A 23,133-nucleotide genomic window follows, 5' to 3' on the forward strand; every position below is an offset into this window, starting at 1 on the left:
GTCTTTTTTCCCCTGTTGGAACGGGTGAGTGTTGAGGAGGAGTTCCACAGGCCCTGACCCCGGCGGGTACTCGTCCCGCCATCCGTAGGGCTCTGTCAGCGCCGGCAGGACCGGGCGCTTGGGCTTTTGGGGAGTTTTTCGTGAAAGCGGCAGCCAGAGCTGGAGCTTGCCGGTGGAGTACAGGTAACTGGCGGCCGGGGGAGGCCATCAGGACGGGCAGCTCTTTGCCATAGCCGCCCCCCCCCCAGACGCTCCCGAGGGCTTTCAGCGGGTCAACCGGTGCTCCGCGCCCTTCCCGCCCCTGACAGGACGGACCCCGTCAGGCGAAGGCCGACGTTCGCCCAAGGGCCGCCCTGGGCTCACGGCCGCGCTCCCCACAGACACCCCCCCGCGGTGCGCGGCGTATCGGGGTGAGGCGGGGCCCCGCCGCAGCCCGGCCCCGGCCCGCCTCTTCCTCCCCGGCCTGCGGCGCGGCGGGAAGGGCTAGGGGCCGCTGTGCCATGGAGCCCGTGCTCTTCGCGTGGGTGAGTGGGCACGGCGCGGCGAGGGAGGCCGGGGGGAGCTGGGGCCTCCTTCTGCTCCGCGGCCGCGAGATGGAGGCGCGGCCCCCTCAGGGGGCGACAGGCGGGACGCGGAGCCCGGCTGCTCGGGGCTCGGGGGGGCCGGGGCCGTGTGCGCTGCCGGCGGCCCTCGCCTCGCTTCCCTGGGGAAGGGCGGGCCAGGGTTCCCCCCCTCCCCGAAAAAATAAAAATGCTGTGGTAGAGTTGTGGTGAGTCGCCCTCATCGCAGTTCATCGGCTCTTTGCCGCTTCGCGCGAAAGCCGGGAAGCTGACGGCTTGTAGCCCCGCGGCTTCCTCCCGCCCAGGGGCGTCCCGCCGGGGCTGAGCTGTGCCTTGGTTTGGGCCCCGCGGGGCCGGGGCGTTGCTCACCTGCTGCCGCCACCCAGGCGTGGGAGGCGGGTGGAAGCGCGTTTCGCTTTAAGTGCGTAACCTGGGGTGAAATCCTGAGCTCTTCCGAAGAAATAAGACTTTTTTTTTTTTTGTGGTTCATCAGAACCGTGATTTTACCTGAGGAGCAAAGAAGGTCCAAGAGCCACTAAGTGGGTATTTCTTTTCCTTGTTAGCTCGTTTTGCTCTGCGGTGGTCATGTTTGGCAGTAACCCATCAGCCTTGGAAGGGTAAATGAAGATAGGTATGTTAGCGCAGGGACAGACATGTGTGGCTCTCGGTTCCTCAGGCAGCTGTTTTCTTTCTGCACCTTATCTCAGCTTGCCTGGTTTTGAAGACTTGAAAATTCATTGCAAGTTACAGGCTAAAATGAGAGCTTGTGACAGGCCTTCTAAAAAGAATTACATCTGTTGAGTAGTAGCGGGCTCTAAAACTGTCTGCCACTAGTAGTGACTGTGAGACAACAACTTGATCTGCCTGTTGAGCTCGGATCCTGACATCTCATCTACCTGTTAACTATGGGCTGAGGCGAGCAGCCTGCTGCTTTTGTCTAAAATGTCGTTGTTTCTGTAGGTACAAAGTGTCGCTAAATGTGGGCTAAATACACTGGTTGCTGCATCTAGGGGTGGGGGGAGCAAATGGAGAGCAGATAGGCAGGAGGAGCATGGGTGAGGTAGGGCAAGTCTCCCCTGGGGATCACCAGCTGGGAGCAATGTGGGTGTTGAGTGTTGCTGTTACTGCAGTATGTGGGCCAGGAAAGTTACTGAATCCACCTTTGTGAATGAAGGTTGCAGTCCAAACTGTTGGATGCTTAATAGAGCTTAAATTGGCTAAGAAATTCCCTGATGTTACTGTGTTGTCAGTGGTTGCTTTCTATGATCAGTTTAGTGGCTATAGTTTTGTACTTACAAATTTATAATGATTGGTATATTTTAATTTTGACCACTTTAAGTTAAAAGGCTTAGTTAACGAGGAATAAGTGTTTCTGCTTTACTTGTTTAGGTTCCAGAACAAGCTAGCATGTCTTTCCGATCTTGTTCTGGAGGTGGACTGCCAGAAAGCATTGGCATGAGTGAGATCTTAGTGATGAGTGGGAATCATTAGTGTTAAAATTAAACAGGTGGTAATCATCCTGATAATGAGGCTTTCCTCCTTAGTAACTGTTAGCCTGCAGTTAAAGTTTTATCAAGATATATTCCAGTATGTTTCTTAAAATACTGGGGTTGCAAGGGCAGCCTTCATGACAGCAAATTTAGGACAGTCCTGGCTGGTAATTCTGGAGGTCCTGTGTGACAGCAGTAAGAATGAAGGTTGCCATTTTTGGGGATTTTCAGGAGCAAATACTGGCAGGTTAACCTGTGACATGTCCCCGCTAAGCTTGTTTGCTCTTAGGAGCGGATGTGTATCTTTATTTTTGTTAACTGTTTAAAAAAAATGTGTTATTTTTCTGTGTGTATTTGAAGGGTGCAAACAGCTATGGACAGCTTGGTCTTGGTCATAAAGAGGATGTGCTGGTACCTCAGTCACTGAAAGATGTTTCCTGCAAATGTCAAGACATTAAAAGCATTACTGGTGGAGGGGGACATTCTGCAGTTATCACTGGTAAAAACGTTGCACTTGCAAGGAGTGTATGACTTCTAAACACTTTTTTTTCTGTTTTCCCTGTTGATTTGGTGTTGCCACCTATCTGTGGCTTCTGTTTCTGAGCAAGTACAATTCTTAGTTGCAAAACAGGTCCCTCCTGTGCCAATTAACTCGTTTTTTTGGGGAAATTGGGGAAATTCCTGTTTTGCTTATCTTGTGTGGTTACTTTATGGCTATGTGAGGACTGTTTCTTAACTTGTTTCATATAACAGCTTTTCATACAAAGCAGCCAATTCTTCTGTATTGAAGATGGGGGTGGGTGGGAGGGAGGAGTCAAGCTGGAGGTTATTCAATCTTGAGAAGTTTTAAGGTAAGGAGCAGAAGATAGCATCTGGTCTTTGAAAGGTTCTGCTGTATGCCACGGCTAATTATGGGAAAGAAGGAATACAGACAGATGGGAATGTGATAAAAAAACTTCATCATGCATCTTAGTGAGAGGTGCCTGTGTCTTACTGTATGGATTGTCTCCCTTGACAAACACAACTCTCCATAACTGTACTTATTCAGAGATGTTTCTGATACATCAGAAATAACTGTTTATCTTTCTTTTTAGCTTGATTGCAGTGCCTAAAATGACACAAAATCACTGTCCTTATTTGTCACAGGATCTCATGGATGTACACTTGTCTTTTTAGTCTGTGAAATGGAACATGATTTTTTTGTTTTGTTTTTCCTTCCAGGTGCGGGAGAACTCTTTGTATGTGGCCATAACAAAGATGGGCAGTTGGGATTGAATCATACAGAGGATGTACTGCGTTTTACTTTGTGCACTGTCCTGTCTGGCTTTTGTGTAAAACAAGTTGCCTGTGGCTGGGATTTTACAATCATATTAGTAGGTAAATCTATCTCTCTTAAGAGCTGAAGAAATATCTTGATGTAGAGAACACGCTGAAAGTTCCACATTGCTATTGCTTGTGCAATGCACCGGCCCTCACAGGTTTTAAGCTACTTGCCTTGCAAACTAAATTGCTCCATGTTCCTTGTATCCCAGTGAACTTCAGACCTTCACTGAACATGGTGTGTAAGACCAGAAGCCTATGGCCTCAGGGGCTTTGGAATGGGATGTGTTAGGTCCTTTTTTGAGCTACTCGTCTGTGATATTTTGCTTGTTAGAATGTTACAGTGCTTTGGTTTTGCTCATGGATTTACTGATTGGGCTCTAACACTTCATTTTGCAGGATCTGGCCTAGTTCTATCCTGTGGGTCTAACTCTTTTGGACAATTAGGAGTTCCTCAAATTTCAGGTCCGTGCTTGATTCCACAAAAGATTGAGGTAAAGATTTAAAAGGAATTGTGCTTTAGAGCTCTGTACTTTATATTGCTTCCAACAACTTAAAAGGTTGTCTGACCTCAGTGGGCTTTAAGCCAGACTCTTCTATAGACCCTGTTACAGTAAACAAAGTAAAGGACCAAAGATGGTCATTGACCCAGAAATGAGAAGCTAAGGCTGCTTTTCTTGTTGTATGAAGAAGTTGCCCACTTCTAACAGAAAGTCATCTATTTCACTAGGTATTATAACATTTCGTAATGTAGTTTGATAACATCTGCAGAATGAGTCTGATGCTCATATGATATAAAGTGATACTAAAGGTAGTGAAACAGCAAATTTACTCCAACTGAAGCTTTGCCTCAAGTTTGTAAGATACTAGATATGTTTTGCTATGTGAAGAGTATGTGCCTTCACTATACCTTGTTGGAGGTTTGTGCTTAATAGTTCAAAGCAAAACAAACCAAACCAACAATAATCCACCCCTAAAAAAAAAAACCTGCATGATGGAGTTCAACAAAGTTAGCTATCACAATTCTTTTCATCTATTGCTCTTGTGCTTTTTGTGCAGCAGGTCTGTTTTTTAGGTATGTTGCTTTTTTGAGCGTATTTATAACTGTCAGAGTTTCTTCCCCTGAAATGAGGACTATAGTATTATTTCTTGGCTGTAAAAACAATTAGATAAAAGTAAGTTTGGTCACCCCTGAAATAATAGTAGTTTGAGAAAGTATGTAGCTGTAGGAAAACTAGACCTGAGGGAATAAACTTTTATTTTATCACTTTTGAGATTAAAGTGATTTTTACTTTTACATGTAAAGGACCTGACAAATACACTGACTTGCTTCTTATCTAACCTCCAGTATTTACCAAACAATATGAGCTTCCAAGGAAATAGGATGCAAAAGTTAGATGGCAATTTCTCTGTTGTTCAGTACCTTCAGTTGTAAATGCTGAAGGCTGGACTCTGACTCATGTTGTTCCTGTAAGTCGTGTGGAAGTCTATGGTGATATTTGCAGGTGAGGTGCTGCTGAGTGTTGGTGGGGAGCTCAGAATAGCTCCAGATTAATTGCTTTAAAATGTTTTGACAGGTAGATACTGAGACTTTTGTAACATCACAAAAGTTTCCTGTTGTTGGCTATAAGCCTAACAGTTTAAATAAACTTCTCACAGGAATTCTAATTAATCCCTAATTTACACTGTAGTTTCTTGTTTGGAGAACACTAATGAAACTCTTCCATCCACATGACCTGTCATGTCTAATGAAAGCAATAACTTCAGAGCAGGAAGGATTCTCAGACAAGAAATTTAGCCTCATGGCTTATGCCAGATACTCCTTTGTTGCTTTCTTAATGTAGGAGAAGAAGGACAGCTGATTCCCTAGGTAACCCCTAGTGAACAGGGATTAACTCACCTGATGTTTCTGTATCCTTGGTGTTTCCTGGGAACATCATTCCAGTATGGTGCCTTCAAAATGGTAGCATTGACAGTGCTAATCTGAATCTGTCACCTCCCTGACCATGTAGACCATTCATTCATCTGGAATATTTTCTCTTTTGGTTTGTATCCTGTTAAATGCTTGGGCTTGATGCCATCTATTTTAAGTAGTGTTACATCTGTAAGAAGAATAATAAATTCGCAGAGTACTTGGAAGTGGAGAAGTGCCAGAATCGAAGTACCTTGTGCAAACTTGTCTTGGTTTAACCCCAGCCAGCAACTAAGCACCATGCAGCCTCTCACTCACTCCCCCCCCACCCAGTGGGGTGGGGGAGAAAATTGGTGAAAGAAGTAAAACTCGTGGGTTGAGATAAGAATGGTTTAATAGAACAGAAAAGAAGAAACTAATAATGATAACACTGATAAAATGACAACAGTAATAATAAAAGGATTGGAATGTACAAATGATGCGCAGTGCAATTGCTCACCACCCGCCGACCGACACCCAGCTAGTCCGCGAGCGGCGATTCCCCGCCCCCACTCCCCCCAGTTCCTATACTAGATGGGACGTCACATGGTCTGGAATACCCCATTGGCCAGTTTGGGTCAGGTGCCCTGGCTGTGTCCTGTGCCAACTTCTTGTGCCCCTCCAGCTTTCTCGCTGGCTGGGCTTGAGAAGCTGAAAAATCCTTGACTTTAGAATAAACACTACTGAGCAACAACTGCAAACATCAGTGTTATCAACATTCTTCGCATATTGAACTCAAAACATAGCACTGTACCAGCTACTAGGAAGACAATTAACTCTATCCCAGCTGAAACCAGGACAAAACTTAACTCACTAATTTTATGCACGCATGACTTGGTGATATAGTTGTCTTTGGATGATCATGTTGGGCAACCTTCAGTGGTATAGGTGGTACTATCAGTAGTATTGTTTGTGACTGCAGAACTTGGTTAGACTGAACAGCTTGATGGAAATTGTTACTGCTTGTTGCTGGTATTTGCTGTGGAGGTTTTGGTGTAATTCTTGAGGAACACTGAGTTAAAATTAAGAAATAAACATATTTGTATCGCCAAGGTTCCTTCTTTCATGTGAAGATTTTGACTGTGGCTTTTTATTTATTGCCACAAAGCTGTACATCCAGTTGCTTTGCTTGATTTTTTTTTTTTTTTGAAGATGTTTCCACTAATTTTTGTTGGCCAAAATTTACTTCCTTTATGATACAAAATGTTGGTATGCATTGTGACATGCAGGCTGGAATTGTGAGAACTATTTTCATAGTGTTCTACTTCTGTCCGTTTGGTGTATTTTGCTTTCAGAGGCACTGAATGCAAAAAGCAACTAAAATATATTTTTCTTTTATTTGAGTAGTCTCTCAAAGAGAAGGTGGTCGATGTTGCTGCAGGACTGAGACATGCCCTTGCTGCTACAGGTAAATATGTCATAATTTTAATATCATTTCAGTAACAAATGAAAATGGAGTTTTAATAGCTTGGAGGGGGAGAGAGAGGGAAAGAAGATGAAATTTATTTTAGCTTCTGTTTATTTTAAATATCACAGGGAAAATACTCCTGTAAGTCTTCTACTAAGATTTTGGTAAAAATTAACATAAATAATAAATATGCTAGAAACATCTTGCTGGAAACTGGTGGTGAAGAACTGTTCTCCAAGAACTCAGAGTGAGTTTATTAACAAGTTAATTTTCTGATGGGTGGAAAACTTACTGATTTCTTTTCTCCTATTCTGAAACAGAATATAAATGTAGCCTTTTTGTGGAAAAAATATTTCTGGTCAATCAAAATATCTTCTTAGGATTTTGAATTTGTTATAATATGAAAAGTAATGGATTTAGGTTTGTATAAGATGTTTCAAAATGGAACTGCACATGACATGTGGCTTTTTTAATGATGGAATTGAAATTGACACCTGGAAAAATCACAAGAATGAAACGTTTCTTTTCTTGAGGGAGGAGGGAAAGGATATAATTGGAGTTGATTTCACTCACACACCTTCAAAAACCTGGTCCTCTGACTCTTTTCTCCCACTGTCTGCTGTGTGTATACTTGAGAGGGTCATAACGTCTAAATATTTCTCCTGCTGCTCTTAGAGACTTTGAGTTTGTTCACGGACTAACTGTAAACCTTCCAAGTGGCATGGTTGTATTAAAATTGAGGAACAACAAACTATATGTGCTCTTTTATTTGGTTTAGTTTTGCATGAACTTTAGTATGGATTCCAGGTAGTGGAGTCTAGCTGAAGATGCAAAGGAGATGCTTGGAAGAAGAGTGGGACCTCTGGTGCTTGTAAGAATACTGGGAATTAAACTTCCCTGAGCTCTGCATTCGGTGAACATCTTGTTTCAGAGCTAGGTCAAGTCTTTGAAAGCTCCTGAGGAGAAGACAAGTGACTTCACTCCCTCAGTGTGCGCTGGACTGCACAAACAAATTAGCATGAAGAGAAGGAAAGGGCAGAGAAAGTGCAATGAACTTATAGTAATAAGTAAACTGTATCCCTTCTGGAGGTGCTACAGCTATGGGACTTCTGTTACTGAGTCCTCAATAATGTCCTAATATAGGCCTCAGAGCTGATGCAGGTTGCTTAGTATCTTCTTAGTTTTCTTACCTGTATAATTAAATTGCAACTGTTTGTTGCTTGATGACTTCACCAGGGTTATCCATATGTTTCTGGCATAAAGATCTTTTAAAGTGTAATTTGAATCAGTTAAAATGAAGTGAATGTACCTTTAAAACTAATTAATGAGTTAAGTGATTTTGTTGTTGGTTGATGTGTGTTAATCTCTTCTATTTGTGTTTACTCTGGAAAGAGAGTGGTTTGGTGCTTCAGTGGGGAACTGGCATGGCGTCTTGGGCAAAGCGTGCAAACCAAGGAAAAATCCTTCCCCTGTTCCTGACAGCAAAAGAACCCTGTGAAATACCAGGTAATCTAGGAATCTGATTCCTTTGTAAAGGTGGATAGAGCAGAAATATAATTTGGAGTGATATGTAGCATCCTTTTATTATAAAGCCACTTGGTATTATAAACATGTAGTGCAGTATCTGAAGGATAGAATGAGCGTACAAGATCATAATCTATGGGAGAAAAGGATAGTCTTGCAATGTCTATGGCCCAAAAGCAGAGGGTTTTACAAAATTTATCATCATCCTGTTACTCTTGTATCCATGTTTATGCATGAAATTATACCTGCTGTACAAATTTTATGAGACTAATTTTTCTCTAGGCCTGGAAGATGTAAAGGTGAAGACAGTTGCTGCAAGCTCCTATCATTCGGTGTCACTCACAGGTAGGCCTTAGGTACAAAAGTGAAATTCCTTGTCTCGGCCTATAAAGGTTTTTGTGCTTTGGAAACATCTGTCAATTTTGGTTAGACTGGTAAAATTTGATCTGGCCTGTTAGTGCTGGTTAATTGTTTTGTAATAGTTTTAGATTCTGAGAACTATCTTTTTTTTAAGAGCTGCATTCAGGTTTTGAATTTTCTGAATTACATGTGTTTTTTCTTGGGGTCAGGTGAGACTTAGCCATTATGACTAAGTAAGGGTCTGGGCTTTTTAATGGTTAGACACTCTGAAAGGATTTGTGGAAGCACATGGTTGGGTAAGTCTCTGGAGCTGCAGGATGATGCCCCATTGGGTAACTCTGGATGGTTGGGTGCTGGAACCAGTGGCTATCCTGCTTCTGCTATGTGAGCTAATGCCTCTGCATGGGGCTGTGCTGTGCAGGGATGTGCGATGGTCTGGAGTTATCTTAGGTGGCTCTAATATAACTGTGCAGATCTGTGTGAGGTAACGTAAGAGCACAAGGCTTATTTAAAGCAGTAGGAAGTTGCTTTAATCACTTAGGCACTTCCATAATGTCTGCCATTTGTTCTTTGATCTTCAGGCAGTGCTCCCATGCTGGAGTATTAAGTATCCAGTAATGAAAGTCTAATAAAGTGGTTTTTTTTTTTTCTTGGCAGACTGGGAGAAGGGGAAACAGAATAGCTCTTCGTGCTGTAATCTTACAGTTTTGAACTGTGGAAAATATATTGAACCTTACGAAGACAAGTCTTTGCCAAACTATAGGAACAAGTTCTTAGCAAATATGCAGCCATCTGGTACCTCTGTCATCATTAAGGGAGCACTGGAGTATTTGCTTATGCAGATCTACAGAGATTTAGTTGTATGGGGGGATGCTCCAAGATGTAAATTATATTGAATTCTGAGATGCAAAGTGTATATGCGATTAGTGAAGAAGAACTGTAAGGACAAACAGAACCTACTTTAGCTAATTAGCACTCTGTATTTAGGGTGTGAACAGATTATTCTTTCATGCTTTTGCTTTTTATTTAAGAGAGCAGTCTACTTGGCAGCAGGGGGACCTAGATTAACAAAATAAGTGCCAAAGATTTTAATAATATGATGCTATTGCTGTCCTTCATCCTGCAAGATACTCGTTATTGCTTAAAATATACTTTTTATTTTAAAGATACTTGATATAGTAAAGATACTACTTCAGGGTGTAGTATTTAAATGGAGATTTTCTTCTAGGAATCTGTCACACTGTGATGCAATTTTCTTTGGCTCTCTTTCATGAGCCACCTGCTGGTAGGATACCAAACACCTACAATCAGGCAGGTTTTTGACACAGCTGTTGAAGTGGGTTGTTGAAAACATGAATGGCAGTTCCTTTAAAAAAGGATGGTAGTCTACCTGTATCCAAACCGGCCTGAACCCTCCAATGATGGGAATATGGTGCTAAGTCTTAGTATTTAAGTTTTTGTTAAAGCCTACTCAAGAAATGAGGTGAGGGTTGAGCATATGACATTTCCCAGGATAAAGCAAATGCACCTCCTGAAGAAGAAAAGGAGGTGACAGAGGCAGTGCATTTAGTTGTGGAAACATGAATGACCATAATGTTTTTCTTTGTTGAAACAAACTGTTTCCGTGACCTCTTTTTTCTCTCCAGAAGGTGTATGTACTTCACTCTGGGAAAGAATTTATCAATTTTAGTGGAGAATTCGAATAAAACAATTGCTTGATTTGTTTCTCCATTTCAGTTGTGTTGTTTTAATGAGGAACATGGGAAGTCCTGCAGATGACTGTCAATAATGTGTAACTTAACGAGTACTGGCTTCCCCCAGCCCTTTGCTCTTGTTTTTCAACAGCAGTAGTACAGTGGAATTCTCCTGGCTCATTCCTTCTGTTACTGTTACCAAACTGTGATCACTAAATAAGTTGTAGCCTAAGTCCTACTTTTTCTTTTATTCCCTCTGAAAGATTTACTCCTATCATGCTGCTTTTAAAGAGTTTGGTGCTGACCTGAGACTTCAGAAGCCTTGAGTGTTGTGGACGTGTGCTCTGACAATTCCATGTTGGAAATGATATGGCTTCCAGTCTTTCTGGGCCCATGATCACGTACTTCATGTGTGCAAGATTTATTTCTTATGCTTGCAGCTTGTACAGGGTGGCAAAGGACTTAGGGAGGCCTGATGCAGCTCATGTTCTGTTAAGTGTTTCTTGTGGGTTGGTTTTTTTTTTTTTTTTGTTTTGTTTTTTTGTTTTGATGCGGAGGCCTAGCACCTGGGCGGAATGATTTTATGGTGAAAAGATGAAACTAATGATATGTAATATCTGCAGAAGGACTCATTTCCACAGTCATCTTGTTACTGTCAATTGGTTGTTAGGCTGTGAGCAACTCCAGCTTGCACCAGTGAAACATATGAAGCAATGTGGATGTTTCTGTAAAGATAATTATCCCTGTGGGTGTAATCCTGGACTGTGCACTTGCACAAATGTCTATTCTGGAAAAGGGGTGGGGAAGACCAGTGGTTATTTACAGAGGACTCTCACTAGTTGTCTAGCATTGTTTTGAGGCATGATTTTAATTTTGCCTTGTGGTGGGTGGTACCTGCTTTAGCTGTATGTTCACAGCTATGTGTCCAATTACTTCAGGAAATGACTGTGCAAGGTGAGACAAGGAGCATTAGACTGTCTCTGCTTTGGGGGATTTACTGAATTTGCTCAAGCTGAAGAAGGCAGGAGCAGAGCTAGGAGCCTGTAGCTCTCGTAGAGAGGCTGGGAGACTGTAATCCAGAGCAGGAGCAGCCAGCCAGGCTTTGAAGAGTCCCAGGTACTGGAGAGGAGTTAAATTATTTGCTGCAAATCAGAAAGTTATTTACTGGACTAAATCAAAGCTTTGGGGTGGAGGTAAAAGCTCGCCTGTAAGAACAGAGTGGACTGAGTGGGACTGCTCAGTGAGTGTCCCCAAGATACTTTGATTTTTTTTTTTTTCTTGGAGAAGTTGACTACTGCGGTTAGTTTTCTAATAAAAATTAGCCTTTGCTGTAAACATCTTTGTCATCTTTGAGAGGCTCACAGTAGAAATGAGGTCTAGGCAGTTTGACCTTAAAGCTCTGGTTGTTTCAGGGAGTCATGTAGCCCTCAAAAACCAGGCTGTGTTGTTAAGGCCCTTGCAAATTTGTGATATCCTAGTTACACTGTGCGCACATGTGGTAAAGAATGGTAGGAAAAAGCATACAGTGAACACAGAAATTGAATGAAATGTTATTCTTTCCTCAGCATCACTGAGTTGAGACAGAGCCTGTGTCTGGTGGTGTTCTATGTATATCACTTTTCAACAAATGTTACCTCTCTGTCTATTGTAGATGAAGGACACCTGTATGTCTGGGGTAGCAACAAACATGGGCAGCTAGTGAGCAAAGAGATCTTTATTGCGGAGCCCAAGAAGATTGAGACTGAGTTTTTCTCACATGAAAAGATTGGAGCAGTTTGGAGTGGCTGGACCCACTTGGTGGCACGAACAGGTAGGATGTCTAAAAAACAGTAACTTCTGGGACCAAAGCAGTAAATTGTCTTTATTGCATGCAGTGTTCTTTCTCACTGATACTGGTTGGATGCAGAGTTTTGCAGTTTCACCTGAGCAGCGGTTGTCTCCTGAAAATGGTGAGGACAGACATCCTTTGGCTTCTGTCCCTGAAGTAGTATTGTGCTTATAGATCGGAGGGCATAGCATTTTCATAAATGCAGTAGCATCTGCATGTACACACTGGAGGGATGCAGCCTCTCTGCATCATCAGGTTGCTGGTATACCAGCATACGTATGAGCTTCTAAAGATCATTCTACTGGGTGAGTTATGACATCTTCTTTGGAGAGAAAAGAAGGTGGAAAACTTACTTCAGAAAATAGAGATGCAGGAAAATATGGCTGCAGCTTCCAAGATACATGACTATATTTGGCAGGAAGATATGGGCAAAACTCTCATTCAGGGCACAGGAATTAGGCAGAGGGGAAGATAATCCTAGCAAGTGTCTGTCTGAAAGGCATGCGGGATAGACATGTACCATTCCCAGCTTACCTGAGTGTTAGCTGAGGATCTTAAGAACAGGCATAGCCAAGAAACCTCTGGTTCTGCCATCCCATCTGAGAAGACATGGTCTCATTGCAGTAAGTGAAATAAATTACATGGCTTTGCACAACTGTTCTAACCTTCCTGTACTTTGAGTGAGCCTAGCTTTTTGTGCTGCTTTTCTTTAGTAAAGTGTTTTAAGGACAAATAAAATCATGTGTTCAGAAGAAAGTCAATAAATTAAAATAAGCTGGCTTGTATGTGTGTGTGTTTGTGGTCAAACCCAGAAAATGTTTCGAAAAGACAGGTAAAAAAAGGCATCATTAAATTTGAAGAGCATCCCCTGAAGATGGAATGGAAGAAGATTTAATGTTGAAGCTGTACCTTCCTGGGAACCTTTCCAGTGAGGACAGTGTGAAAGCTTGCCACATGCAGAGGGCTGTAAGGTTAGATTCTTTCCTAGGGAGAGATAAGAGGAAGGTTATGCAGTAATGACATTCATGCGTTAAAGGATGGTTGATCTGATTAAGGTCATCTGAATGCACTTGTATTGTTGTTCTGTTGTGAAACACAAAAGCAGGAGGGGAAGGTAGACGAGATAGAAAGGTAAGACAGACATCTGAAACTGTTTTGTGGTGTTCACGTGTGAACAGTCTGTGCTATTTGCTTCTGTTGCACAGTGTGGTGTGATAGTTAAGACTAACAGGAGGATGAAAGTCTTCCAAAGAACAAACAGAACAGCCAGAGTTATATTGGCAGGGGTAGCATACATGCATTTCTGCTTTTGCCTTGTATAAACTGCCTGGTGAGGAAATGAAGAGCAGGTGAAAGCGTTTTTCCGAGAGTCACATTGGGGATGGAAGAGCCTAGTGGTCTGTCAGGATACAACCTGTTTGTTAGGAAAACTGCAGAAGGGACCACAGATCTGTTACTGGTATTTACTGGGTTCTGTAATTATGGGGACTGGTTCAAAGAGTGCTTGGCCTTCAGCATGGGTAGTTTTATTTAAATGGAGTTCTTAGATGCCCAAAGGTCAGCATGTGCTGAAATGTTCTATTAAATTGGTGCTGTAAATCCTGAAACAGTTATGCAGTCGTGTCCCTTGCTCTGTGAGAAAAGTGTCTGTTTTAATTACCGTATACTGTGAACTCTTGGTGCTAGAATTTGGAGGGATGCGATGCATGACTAGAAAAACAAATTGGTTAAGTGTTTTGTTTCATAGCATTCATTGTTTGACATCAAAGTACATGAGAGAAATGTCATGTAGAAAAACTGCATTACTCTAGCTGCACTCTTAGCTATTTAAAAGAAATATTTGAACTCTGATTTTTAGAGGATGCTATACTGAAAATTTCAGAGCTGTAATCAATGCTACGTGCTGCTTGGAAACTTTTCAGGTGGAGTAAAGGAATTTATCTCAAAATGTGTAATTATTGAATAAAGTGCTTAGCGTCATTTTCACTGGAACAGAAATGGTTGAAAAAAAGACATTAGTCAGGATAACCTAATTTTTAAAAAGAGAGTCTTGACAACATGGTTTGCCTTGCTTCACTATTTCTTAATAATGCATACCCACTAAGTAAAACTTGTCCAAAGTTTTAGTAACTTTAAAGTTTCACTTAATTGATACTTATCTGTGGCCATCACAGAAATGAAGTGACTGTTTTAGTAGGTGATTTTTAAGAAGAAGAAAAAAAAGTGTGTCAAGTGACTAGCAGAGATTTTTTTTGTCATGAGTGTTTGAAAGTAATTTAAATAAAAATAGGCTGACTTTACATCTGCATTAGAAAACTGGCCAAGTGATGCAGTGGCATAAGTTATTGCTGAAACTGAATTTTATGTATTTAGATTTTAAATCTCTTTGAAAGTCAATGGACCTGAACCTAAGTCATCCAGAATAAGATTTTGAATGGCCTTTGGCAGCCTCTAGATGCCAATCAGAATCTCATGGGATTTTCAAGGGTTGCTCAACTACTAGACATAGTGTTAGATGAGCACTTAGCTGTTTCTGAAAAATCACTCCCTGCCTGTGATTAAACTTGCAACTAAGTAACTGAAAAATGCAGCCCACTTGAAAACTTTTCCCTGTGTGCCGTTCTTCCTCCATTATTTTTACCTCCTTCTGGCAAAGGAGGAAATGCTGCTTCAGTTTCCTGGTGCTGAAGTCACATAAACCAGCTGTCTCCAAACTTTATTGATTGTGCAGCCCCATCAGTAAAATTATTTTTTTTAAGAACCCACTCCCAATATATTTATACTTATTTATTTATAAATTATAGACATGTACTACTGTAGTGTTGCGCAAGCTCTAAAACATGCACAATCGAAACTTTAAAAAGGATGAGATAAAGATGAAATAAACACTACTTAAATTATTATTTTATTAACTAAATTAAAACCATTATTAATTTATTAATAAATTAAAATGTTAATTAATTAATTTATTATTTTCTTCCTGCCCTCCAGTGGATTGTCTTGTGCATCCCCTGGGCTGCATGCACTCCACTTTGGAGACCACCGATATAAACAATTCCTGCTCACTTTACTCTGGAGAGTTCCACAATTAGTGGAAAGGAAGCAAAATAGAGTGATTTTTGGACACAGGAAAATGCAAGGAAGGGATATTGTAGGATGATGCTTCTCTCTGTTCATTGTGGAAGGTAGGAACATACTTTGGAAAGACATTGCAGTGTATAGGGATTTTGCTCCATGAAAGAATGGATAAGTTTTTTCTAATTAATAGTCCAACCATAATGCAAAATTTAATAGTTCAACATTTATGGTACTGTATTTGAAATCATGTGTTTTCCACAGAAGGTAGTGGAATTTTAAGAGGCCATTACAAATACTTAGAGTTATGTTTGTGGTTTTTTTTTTTTCCCCAGGACATTAATCCTGGTCAGAGTAGTAATAATAAAACATTCATAACTGCAGCTGTCTTGGCAGTAAATTAAAACTTTTCTCATTGGATAGACATAGGAAGAAACTGGGTGGATAAAAGCTGGACACTCTGTTCATGCAGAAATTCACAAATTCTGCTGTTTCAAAATGACATTTTGATCTTTATTTGCCAGATGAACAGTGCTTGACTGCAGAACTAATGGAACACTGAAAAGTAAATGAGACAGTGATGTTGTTAAAAGCAACCATCTGGAGGAATAGTGGGCAGTTTCATGGATGCAGGGGTTTGACACTTTAAAAGTGAGTCCAAGCAAGTTACCAACTTTGTTATCAGAAAAGAAGGAACACGGCATAAATATTTGCTTCTTCTGTATTAAGCTTTCCCTCTTATATAAACTAGCCTGTTTTAAAAGACTCACTTAGTTTTTCCTTCATGCTGTTGGCAGAATTTTGCATTGTAACCTAAAGCAAAACACACAACTTTTTTTTCATTTCTTCCCCACTCTGTCCTTAAAAGGGATTTTAATTGCATCTGAAATCACTATAATACCCACATCTCTTTCATATGTTATATTCTACCTCTTTCAGTGACTGTTTTGAAAGTCCTGTTTCCTGTCATTTCTCTTAAGAGTTTGTCAACTCTCTTTTCATTTGCTGTTTCTGTCATAAAGAGTTCAGATTCAAGAAATTAATTCCTGAGAAATTAATTGCTTGACTTAAAGACGTTAAGCAATGTTTTCATAGGATGTTGTGTTTTTCATTCTCATCCTTAAATGATCCTTGTCAGCTCCAATTCTTTATTCTTTTTAATCATAGAGGTTTCTTTTGGACTATTTCCATTGTATGCAATCTTTCTGTAAAATCACTCACAAAATCCTTCAAGACAGACAACTCTTTTTCTGCCTTGGTTACTGATTTCTACAGAGGAGAGAAACACAATTAGGCTTTGTGGCACCACCAGTACTCTTTCAAAATAAGTTATTTTATTCTGCTACTAGTGATGGTCCTAGTCGATGATGGTTGGTCCAAAAAGATTAAGGTTGAGAGACCCTGGTTGCTTTTTGATCAGGTCTCTGGTGGTAAGAGATGAACTTGTTAGTGTCTTTGGTTTAGTTGTTATTTTCTGCATGAATGCTTGTATCAAGTGACTTTCAGGCATGCTTTTCAATTATGACAGGGCAGTACTGTTATTGCTCTATGTGAAGGACAGACCAGATGCATTCTTCTGGCCTTAGACTCCAAGTGCAAGTATTATGCTCTTCAGGCAACTGCTCTGTAAAATGGTTTGCTTCCTTTCCAGCATGCTGCTTAATGGCACAAGGAGCACCACTGCAGTATAGGTGGTGATATTTTTGAATAATAATGAGCAGCTGTCTTGCATCGCTCTGCTTAACAATGTCAACTTTAATTCATGGTCTTTCTCAAGTTGATACAAACCCTTTGAGGGCAATTGCTGAAAGAGAAGTTATTGCCTGGATCATTTAAAAGAGAGCTAAGTTGTGGCCTATAACGCTGAAGATGTAAATTAGTCTACTTTGGGAAATGATAGAACTGATCTGACTTGAAGACAAACCTAAATATAGCAAGAGAAGGCTTTTAAAGACTTAGAGGTGAATCATGAACTTCAATTCAAAAGAGTTATTTTCTTTTTAGCTGGGATGCCTAATAAATAAGCTTTCTTAATCTGACCTGCTTTATTATCTAAGTATTCTGAATACGTTCACTGATCTATTTTTCATGTACCGTCACATGAAATTATGCCTTGTTTGAGCTCAGATAAAGAATTGCAAGCTCTTTTACCCTGGAGTTACCTTAAAAATGCAGTTTAAATGGTATTTCTGCTGCCTGTGCAGAACTGCTTACAGCTAAAAAGTGTTGGAAGAACAAAATGCCTTGACAGTCTGACTAATATTCTGAATCCTCATTCCAGATGTGCATCTGAATTTGTGTGTCTTTGATTGTCCCTGATGTTATGTCCTTTAGGCCACACAAAACCACTCTGAAGTGGTCTGACATGTTAGTGACCTACATGGTAAAATAGAACCGATTTCCATTTTTTTCTGAAGCAAATGAAAATGCGTCCCTCCAAACACTGAGAGCAGACCAAGGGAATGTTTCTAATTAGCTAGCCTGAAAAGGAGGCTTACTGCTGTAATTGCGCTTATAAGTACGTGCTTTCTCTGATGCCAGTCACTAGGTAAAACTATCAGGCTTTGCTGGCAAGTGAAGCAGTAGCTGTGGTGTAAGTGCAGGGAGGTGAAGTGGAAGGAGGTTGCTGTCTGGCACCCGGGGAGTGCAGTTTCAGCCCACTAGAGGTCCTTTCCCGTTTTCTTTTCAATCAAGACTGGCAGCCTTCCTCATATGGGAACGCATACTTACTTTGCCTTGAATTTTTCAGCAGCTCCCTAGGACAGCAAATACTGATGATAGATATATATATATATATTTTTTTTTTTAAATGCTTATCTGTGATACCAGTAAGGCATCTGTTTTATGGGGACTTTCCTTTCCTCTTTTTAGGCACTATAGCTGACACTCAAACAGTTTGAAACTGGAGCCCCTGACATTCTTTTTAATGTAAGGTAGCTGTATTTCATTTGGTAGGATGCTGGGTTTTGGTAAAACAGGTAAAATACTAGAAATGAGCTAAATAAAAAACTGCAAATTGATAGAAAACCCTGAACCCCTTTGAAGCAGAACCTGCAAAATGACTGTTTAAGAAAGAAAAGCATTTGTCCATCTATCTTGGGCTAAGTAAACTCTAACTAAAATCTGGTAAATGCGCTTGCTTTTCTGTGGTTTTGTGGTGTATGGTTGTTCTTACCTGCTTCTTATGATGCTGTAGCTTGATGTTATGAAGCAATGGGAGCTTATGCTTCAGAGCCTTCCTGTTACGTTCCTTGCTGTCGTAATAAATGGTCATTGTTGTGCACTATAAGAAAAAGCAACAAAGAATGTCAGTTGAAGATGCATAGAAATTAGCAGCAGAAATAGCTGCCACGGGAGATCTTATGAGTTATTCCAAAGTGTGCTGTTGAATTCCACCTCTATGTCCCAGTGTTAAGCCCAGTAATTTTTGCTCGACAGAAATGTAACCTCTAGAAAACATTCACCTGATGGTAGGGTGTTTTTTTTGTTTTTTCTTTTTTTAGGTTGCAGGTCCAGTGACTGAATTAGAGTGCCACTGGAACCACTGTAGTCACCCAGTTTGCACATATACCGGGATGAGTGGGCCGGTATTCTTTTCACTTGAGTCCAAGCAGATTTGGCAGCTCTGCTAGGATACTTTGAGAAAGTGGAAGGTTCGCCTCTGTTGTTGATAGTTTGTTCCAATGCTGAGACTCCAGCTTAAGACAAAAAAGAAAAATGGCAAAGTGAACAAGAGAGAGACAAGCTGAAGCCTGAATTGAGATAATGAATGGAATCTAACAGGAAAATGTTGCCAGCATTAAGCCCTTGTAGCACTTTTTGTATTTGGTCTGGGGTGTTTTAGGAGCACTTACAGGACCCAAGTGGGAAGGTCTATTAAGTACCAAAATTGCTGAAGTTAGAATGTGCAGAATATAACTTTGGCCCCTGAAAACTGTGAAGCTTGAGAGAGAATAAGTAGATCATGAAATAAGTTTTTAGTGCATGTATTGAATGTGTTTTCAGTTGTCATCACTTTCTGAGTTTACACTGGTGATATGGTTGGTTTACAACATATGCATCTCATGATCTGACTGATAGTGGAACTTTTGGTTACATTAAGAAAAAGACTTTAGATGCAGCTGGTTTTGGCTGGCAAATTTTAAAACTTCAGGGCCTGTCTTGAAGGTCTTGCATTTGATTATAAAGCATAGAGCATGGAAAGGGGAGGGAAGGAAATGCACAAGCTTGGGGACCAAAATTCAGGAATTAAAGCTTTGCAGAAGTTAATATGGGATCTGTGGGAAATTTAGTGTGCAATAACAAGATTAAGATTCTAGATTCATATGGAAATTGCCTTATATTCTGTATTGTTTTCAAAGCTGGCTTCTTGTTACATCACACATCCATCTCATTGCTGTTTCAACTTTCATGACAGTTATGTTTAAGTGAAGTTTGTACAAGCCGCTGAAGTAGGGGTTAATGGGAACTGGGTAGTATGTTACTTGGGAGATCTGTTCCTGTCTGGTGACCTGCTGGGGGACAGGGAATGTACTAGCTCTTCCAGGATTTGGGGTGAAATTTGTGGCAAGTTTCCACCCTGTGGATACTCTGAAAATTGAAAGGTGTCTGGGAGAGCACATACATAAAGTAAAAAGGAGCATTCACTTGACATTGTATGGATACATGTAAAATTTTACAGGTGTGGAATTAGTGTTTAAGACAGTTCAAGGTCTTTAACGTAGCTTAATCTTATGTATGTTGAGTTCATATTCTGAATTGGATTTATTTTACGTTTTTTCCATAGAGACACATAGGTAAATAAGTACTTAGGCTTTGCAAAATACATGTGTATAAACTATAAAGTGTTCTAGAAATTTGTGGCAATTTGCTATTTATTTTCTGTGAATACATCAATGTGGAGAGTTGACTTTTGTTAAGTAATTTATATGAAAGGAATCTTTTCTTTTGGCAGAAAGTTCCTTTCCAGTCATGAATCATCCCATTAATGCAAAAACTTTGAGGAAGACACAGTAAAGCTAATGAATTTGTGCACAAACATTTTTTTTTGTTCTCAAGCACTACAGTTTGGGCAGCCCTATGATACCTTTTTCTTCCTGTTTGAGGAAGGAACGTCCTCACTGGAAGGAGTGCCTCTTTAGGTTAGTCTTGCCCTTTTGAGAGCTTTGAAGGCAGATGTCCAGATTCCTCACATGTCCTTGAACCATTTCCTTCAGTAATCCAGAATTCTGCTCCAACGAGGTCGATTTCTGTTGTTGCAATTTGGTCATCACGTCTGCTTTGCCGATAGGAACAATTGTTTTGAATCCTCTATACTCTTTGCTGATGGGAACAAACCTTGATTTCCCTCTCCCCTCTACCCTGAGTTGAGGAAATTCCATGGCATCAGTCTTTTTATAGGTGCTTGGGAAAAACAGCCAAGAATGAAAAGCATCAGTGCCTTGTGGAAGCTCTGTTTTCCTGTTCCTGGCATCACTTTTCCTACTTCTTGTTCAAGGATGGCCCAGTCTGTGTCTCCATAGCCCCAACTTTGAGGGTTTTGTGAGGCCTGGTGTATAAAGATTCAGCCAGTCCTCAAGAAGGAACCTTCAGTGGAAGGGAAGACTCTTGTAAGAATTAACTTTGGAAATGGGCAGTTCTGGAGTTGGGGTACAACACCCTCCTTTCCCCAGTATTTATCAACATTTAACCTTCTTGCCTTCAGCAAGGTACAGCAAGATCCTTTGTCTCCTCTGTGATCTTGTGCTATTGGGTTGCCTAGATTAAACATCTTCATTTTAATTGAGGGACCTGGTAGAACATGCTGTGCTTTACTTTGCCTTGGCAGTTGAGACAGGTTGAGCAGGTATATCAGCCTGCAGAAAATGTTAGTACTATCTTTGTACTATGGAGGTTGAAGTTTGGTGTGTTTTCATGTGAGTAGATCTCCTTGCTTTGCTTGTTTTGGACCTTATTTTGTTCATGGGATCAGGGATATGGTCAGTCTGGTAGACTAAATCAAGAATTAACTTGAATTTTTCAAGTATATTATACTGGAAAGGAAAAACCAAGGAAACCCAGAAAACCTAAGCTAGTGACCTGAAGAGCCTTACTCCTCAGCAACTTAAGTTTATTATGCTGTTATCTGTTCCCAGGGTTTTGATGGGAATTCTTTCCTCAAGCAGGAAGGAACTGAAATTTACAGACAGTTTATTTATGGAAGGTTTCTGCAAATGACACTTAAGCAGCCAAATCCTACAACACATTGTCTTTGAGGAGGACAGGGGGGTGGGATCTTGCCAGGGCTACTATAGAAGATTGTTCTTTTAACTGCCAAATTGCCACTGAATCTCAGGGAAGATTTTCTGCCAGAAGGTAGATCTCAGTAAGTGGTGGATCTTCTGTGTGCTCTCTTGAGGCACAGCAGACTTTGTCTCCAGCAGCTATGGCTCACCAGCACAGTGGGAGCCTTCTGTTACATCCTACTCTGTGTGTCAGCCCCTCTTGTTTAGTTCTGTCTTACAACACAAATATGTTTCTTATATATTTTGTTCTTCCCTTAACAAGAACTGAATAAACAAAACCTGTGGGCTGGCTCTGGCTTATACAGTCTCTTGTTTTTTCATGCTTTACAGTATCAGCTTTTGTTACCAAGTTAATGAATTTTTAGCTCACTGAACAGTAAAGCACTGTGGGTTTTATTTTCAAAACTATGGATTTGAGTTCTAGATAGCTGTAAATAGCTAGAAGGGATTGGCATTTTCTTTGGCTTCATGGGCTGGCATCATTCCTTGGCTTTATTTTTAAACTTACAAAGCTAGAGAGAGTGTGTGTGTCTCTGTATATTGCTTTGTGATTCTACAGTCTTATTTCTGCTGCTCCCTGCTGGGAGTTACTTCTACATGACTTTACTAAAAGTCTCGAAGAAATTCTTTCTGTGGTTTGATTGCTGAGGAGGAGGCTAGGTTCAATGTGAACTGAAGGTACGTTCTGAAAGGTTAGTATCAAGTGTTTAGAGTTAATCATATGCAAAGATTTTTCACAGACGCTTGCTAACAACATCTTTTGAGTAATTGTGTTGTTTCTTTGGTCACCGTCCCTCTTTTGCCTGTCCCTGTTCTTAGTAACTTTCAGTTGGTCAGTAAATAGTTGTGCATGCCATGCCATATTATATCTTTTATATGTGAAGAGAGAGGTGTCAGGAAGATGCTAAGCTGTCACTAATTTTGATTGAAGTGTTGATATTTGAATGAATATTGTAAAATATCAGTGATTGGCATTAAGGGCAAAGAAACTTATCTCAATATTTGAAATTCCCCTTGTAAGCTATACTGTGAGTATATTGGCAAATGGAGCTTCAGATTGTCTATGGAGAGTAGGATTTAAATGGATTTTTGTTAAATTTAGCTCATGATAAATGCTGAGTGTTTTTAGCAAGAATTATAAAACAGGAGGAAAACAGCTGTGACAAATGTTGCAGATCTTTTCTGCTTATCTTATGTGTGTGGCAGCCTATAGAATGCCTCTCCCACAGTAGAAGGAGAAGATACAGTGCATAAGGCTAGTCTTATCCAGGTTATCCTGGCCATGACTTCCTTTCATGCTTGCTTAGTCCTGTCCAGGTGTCTTTTATAGTAAGTACTTCATGATGGGAGGAGTTTGGAGAATGAGTCATCATTCAACATTGCACTCTGGGGCTTTTCTAACATAGACCACATGTGTGGGAAGAGGGACTATATTGTATTGAATTTCTCTGCTGGTTTTTTTTGTGCCATGTCCTCTCTTTTGCTGTTGGAAATAGTGATTGTTGTGGACCTAAGTAATGTGAGTATCTGTCCTAACTTGAAGGAACTTTGATCTTTAAAAAGCTTTCAGAAAAAATGAACCTTTAAAATGTGCATGTGGTATAGATTTTGTGCAGGTCATCAGTGTGTGAGATGAGGG

At 40.6% G+C, this 23,133-nt stretch overlaps 1 protein-coding gene across 1 annotated transcript in view; it reads left to right on the plus strand.

Moving 5' to 3' along the window:
- The first annotated feature begins 405 nt into the window (after window positions 1-405).
- The window catches only part of SERGEF (secretion regulating guanine nucleotide exchange factor), a 175,539-nt gene continuing 152,811 nt past the window's right edge, over window positions 406-23,133 (plus strand). Inside the window, 8 exon segments of the mRNA XM_052811578.1 lie at window positions 406-524; window positions 2,411-2,549; window positions 3,272-3,427; window positions 3,770-3,864; window positions 6,669-6,729; window positions 8,122-8,235; window positions 8,536-8,598; window positions 11,959-12,117. Coding sequence (XP_052667538.1) covers window positions 501-524; window positions 2,411-2,549; window positions 3,272-3,427; window positions 3,770-3,864; window positions 6,669-6,729; window positions 8,122-8,235; window positions 8,536-8,598; window positions 11,959-12,117 — 811 coding nt within the window. The 5' untranslated portion in view covers window positions 406-500.

This window comes from Harpia harpyja, chromosome 16, assembly GCF_026419915.1.
Source record: "Harpia harpyja isolate bHarHar1 chromosome 16, bHarHar1 primary haplotype, whole genome shotgun sequence".
Classification (NCBI taxonomy): Eukaryota; Metazoa; Chordata; class Aves; order Accipitriformes; family Accipitridae; genus Harpia; species Harpia harpyja.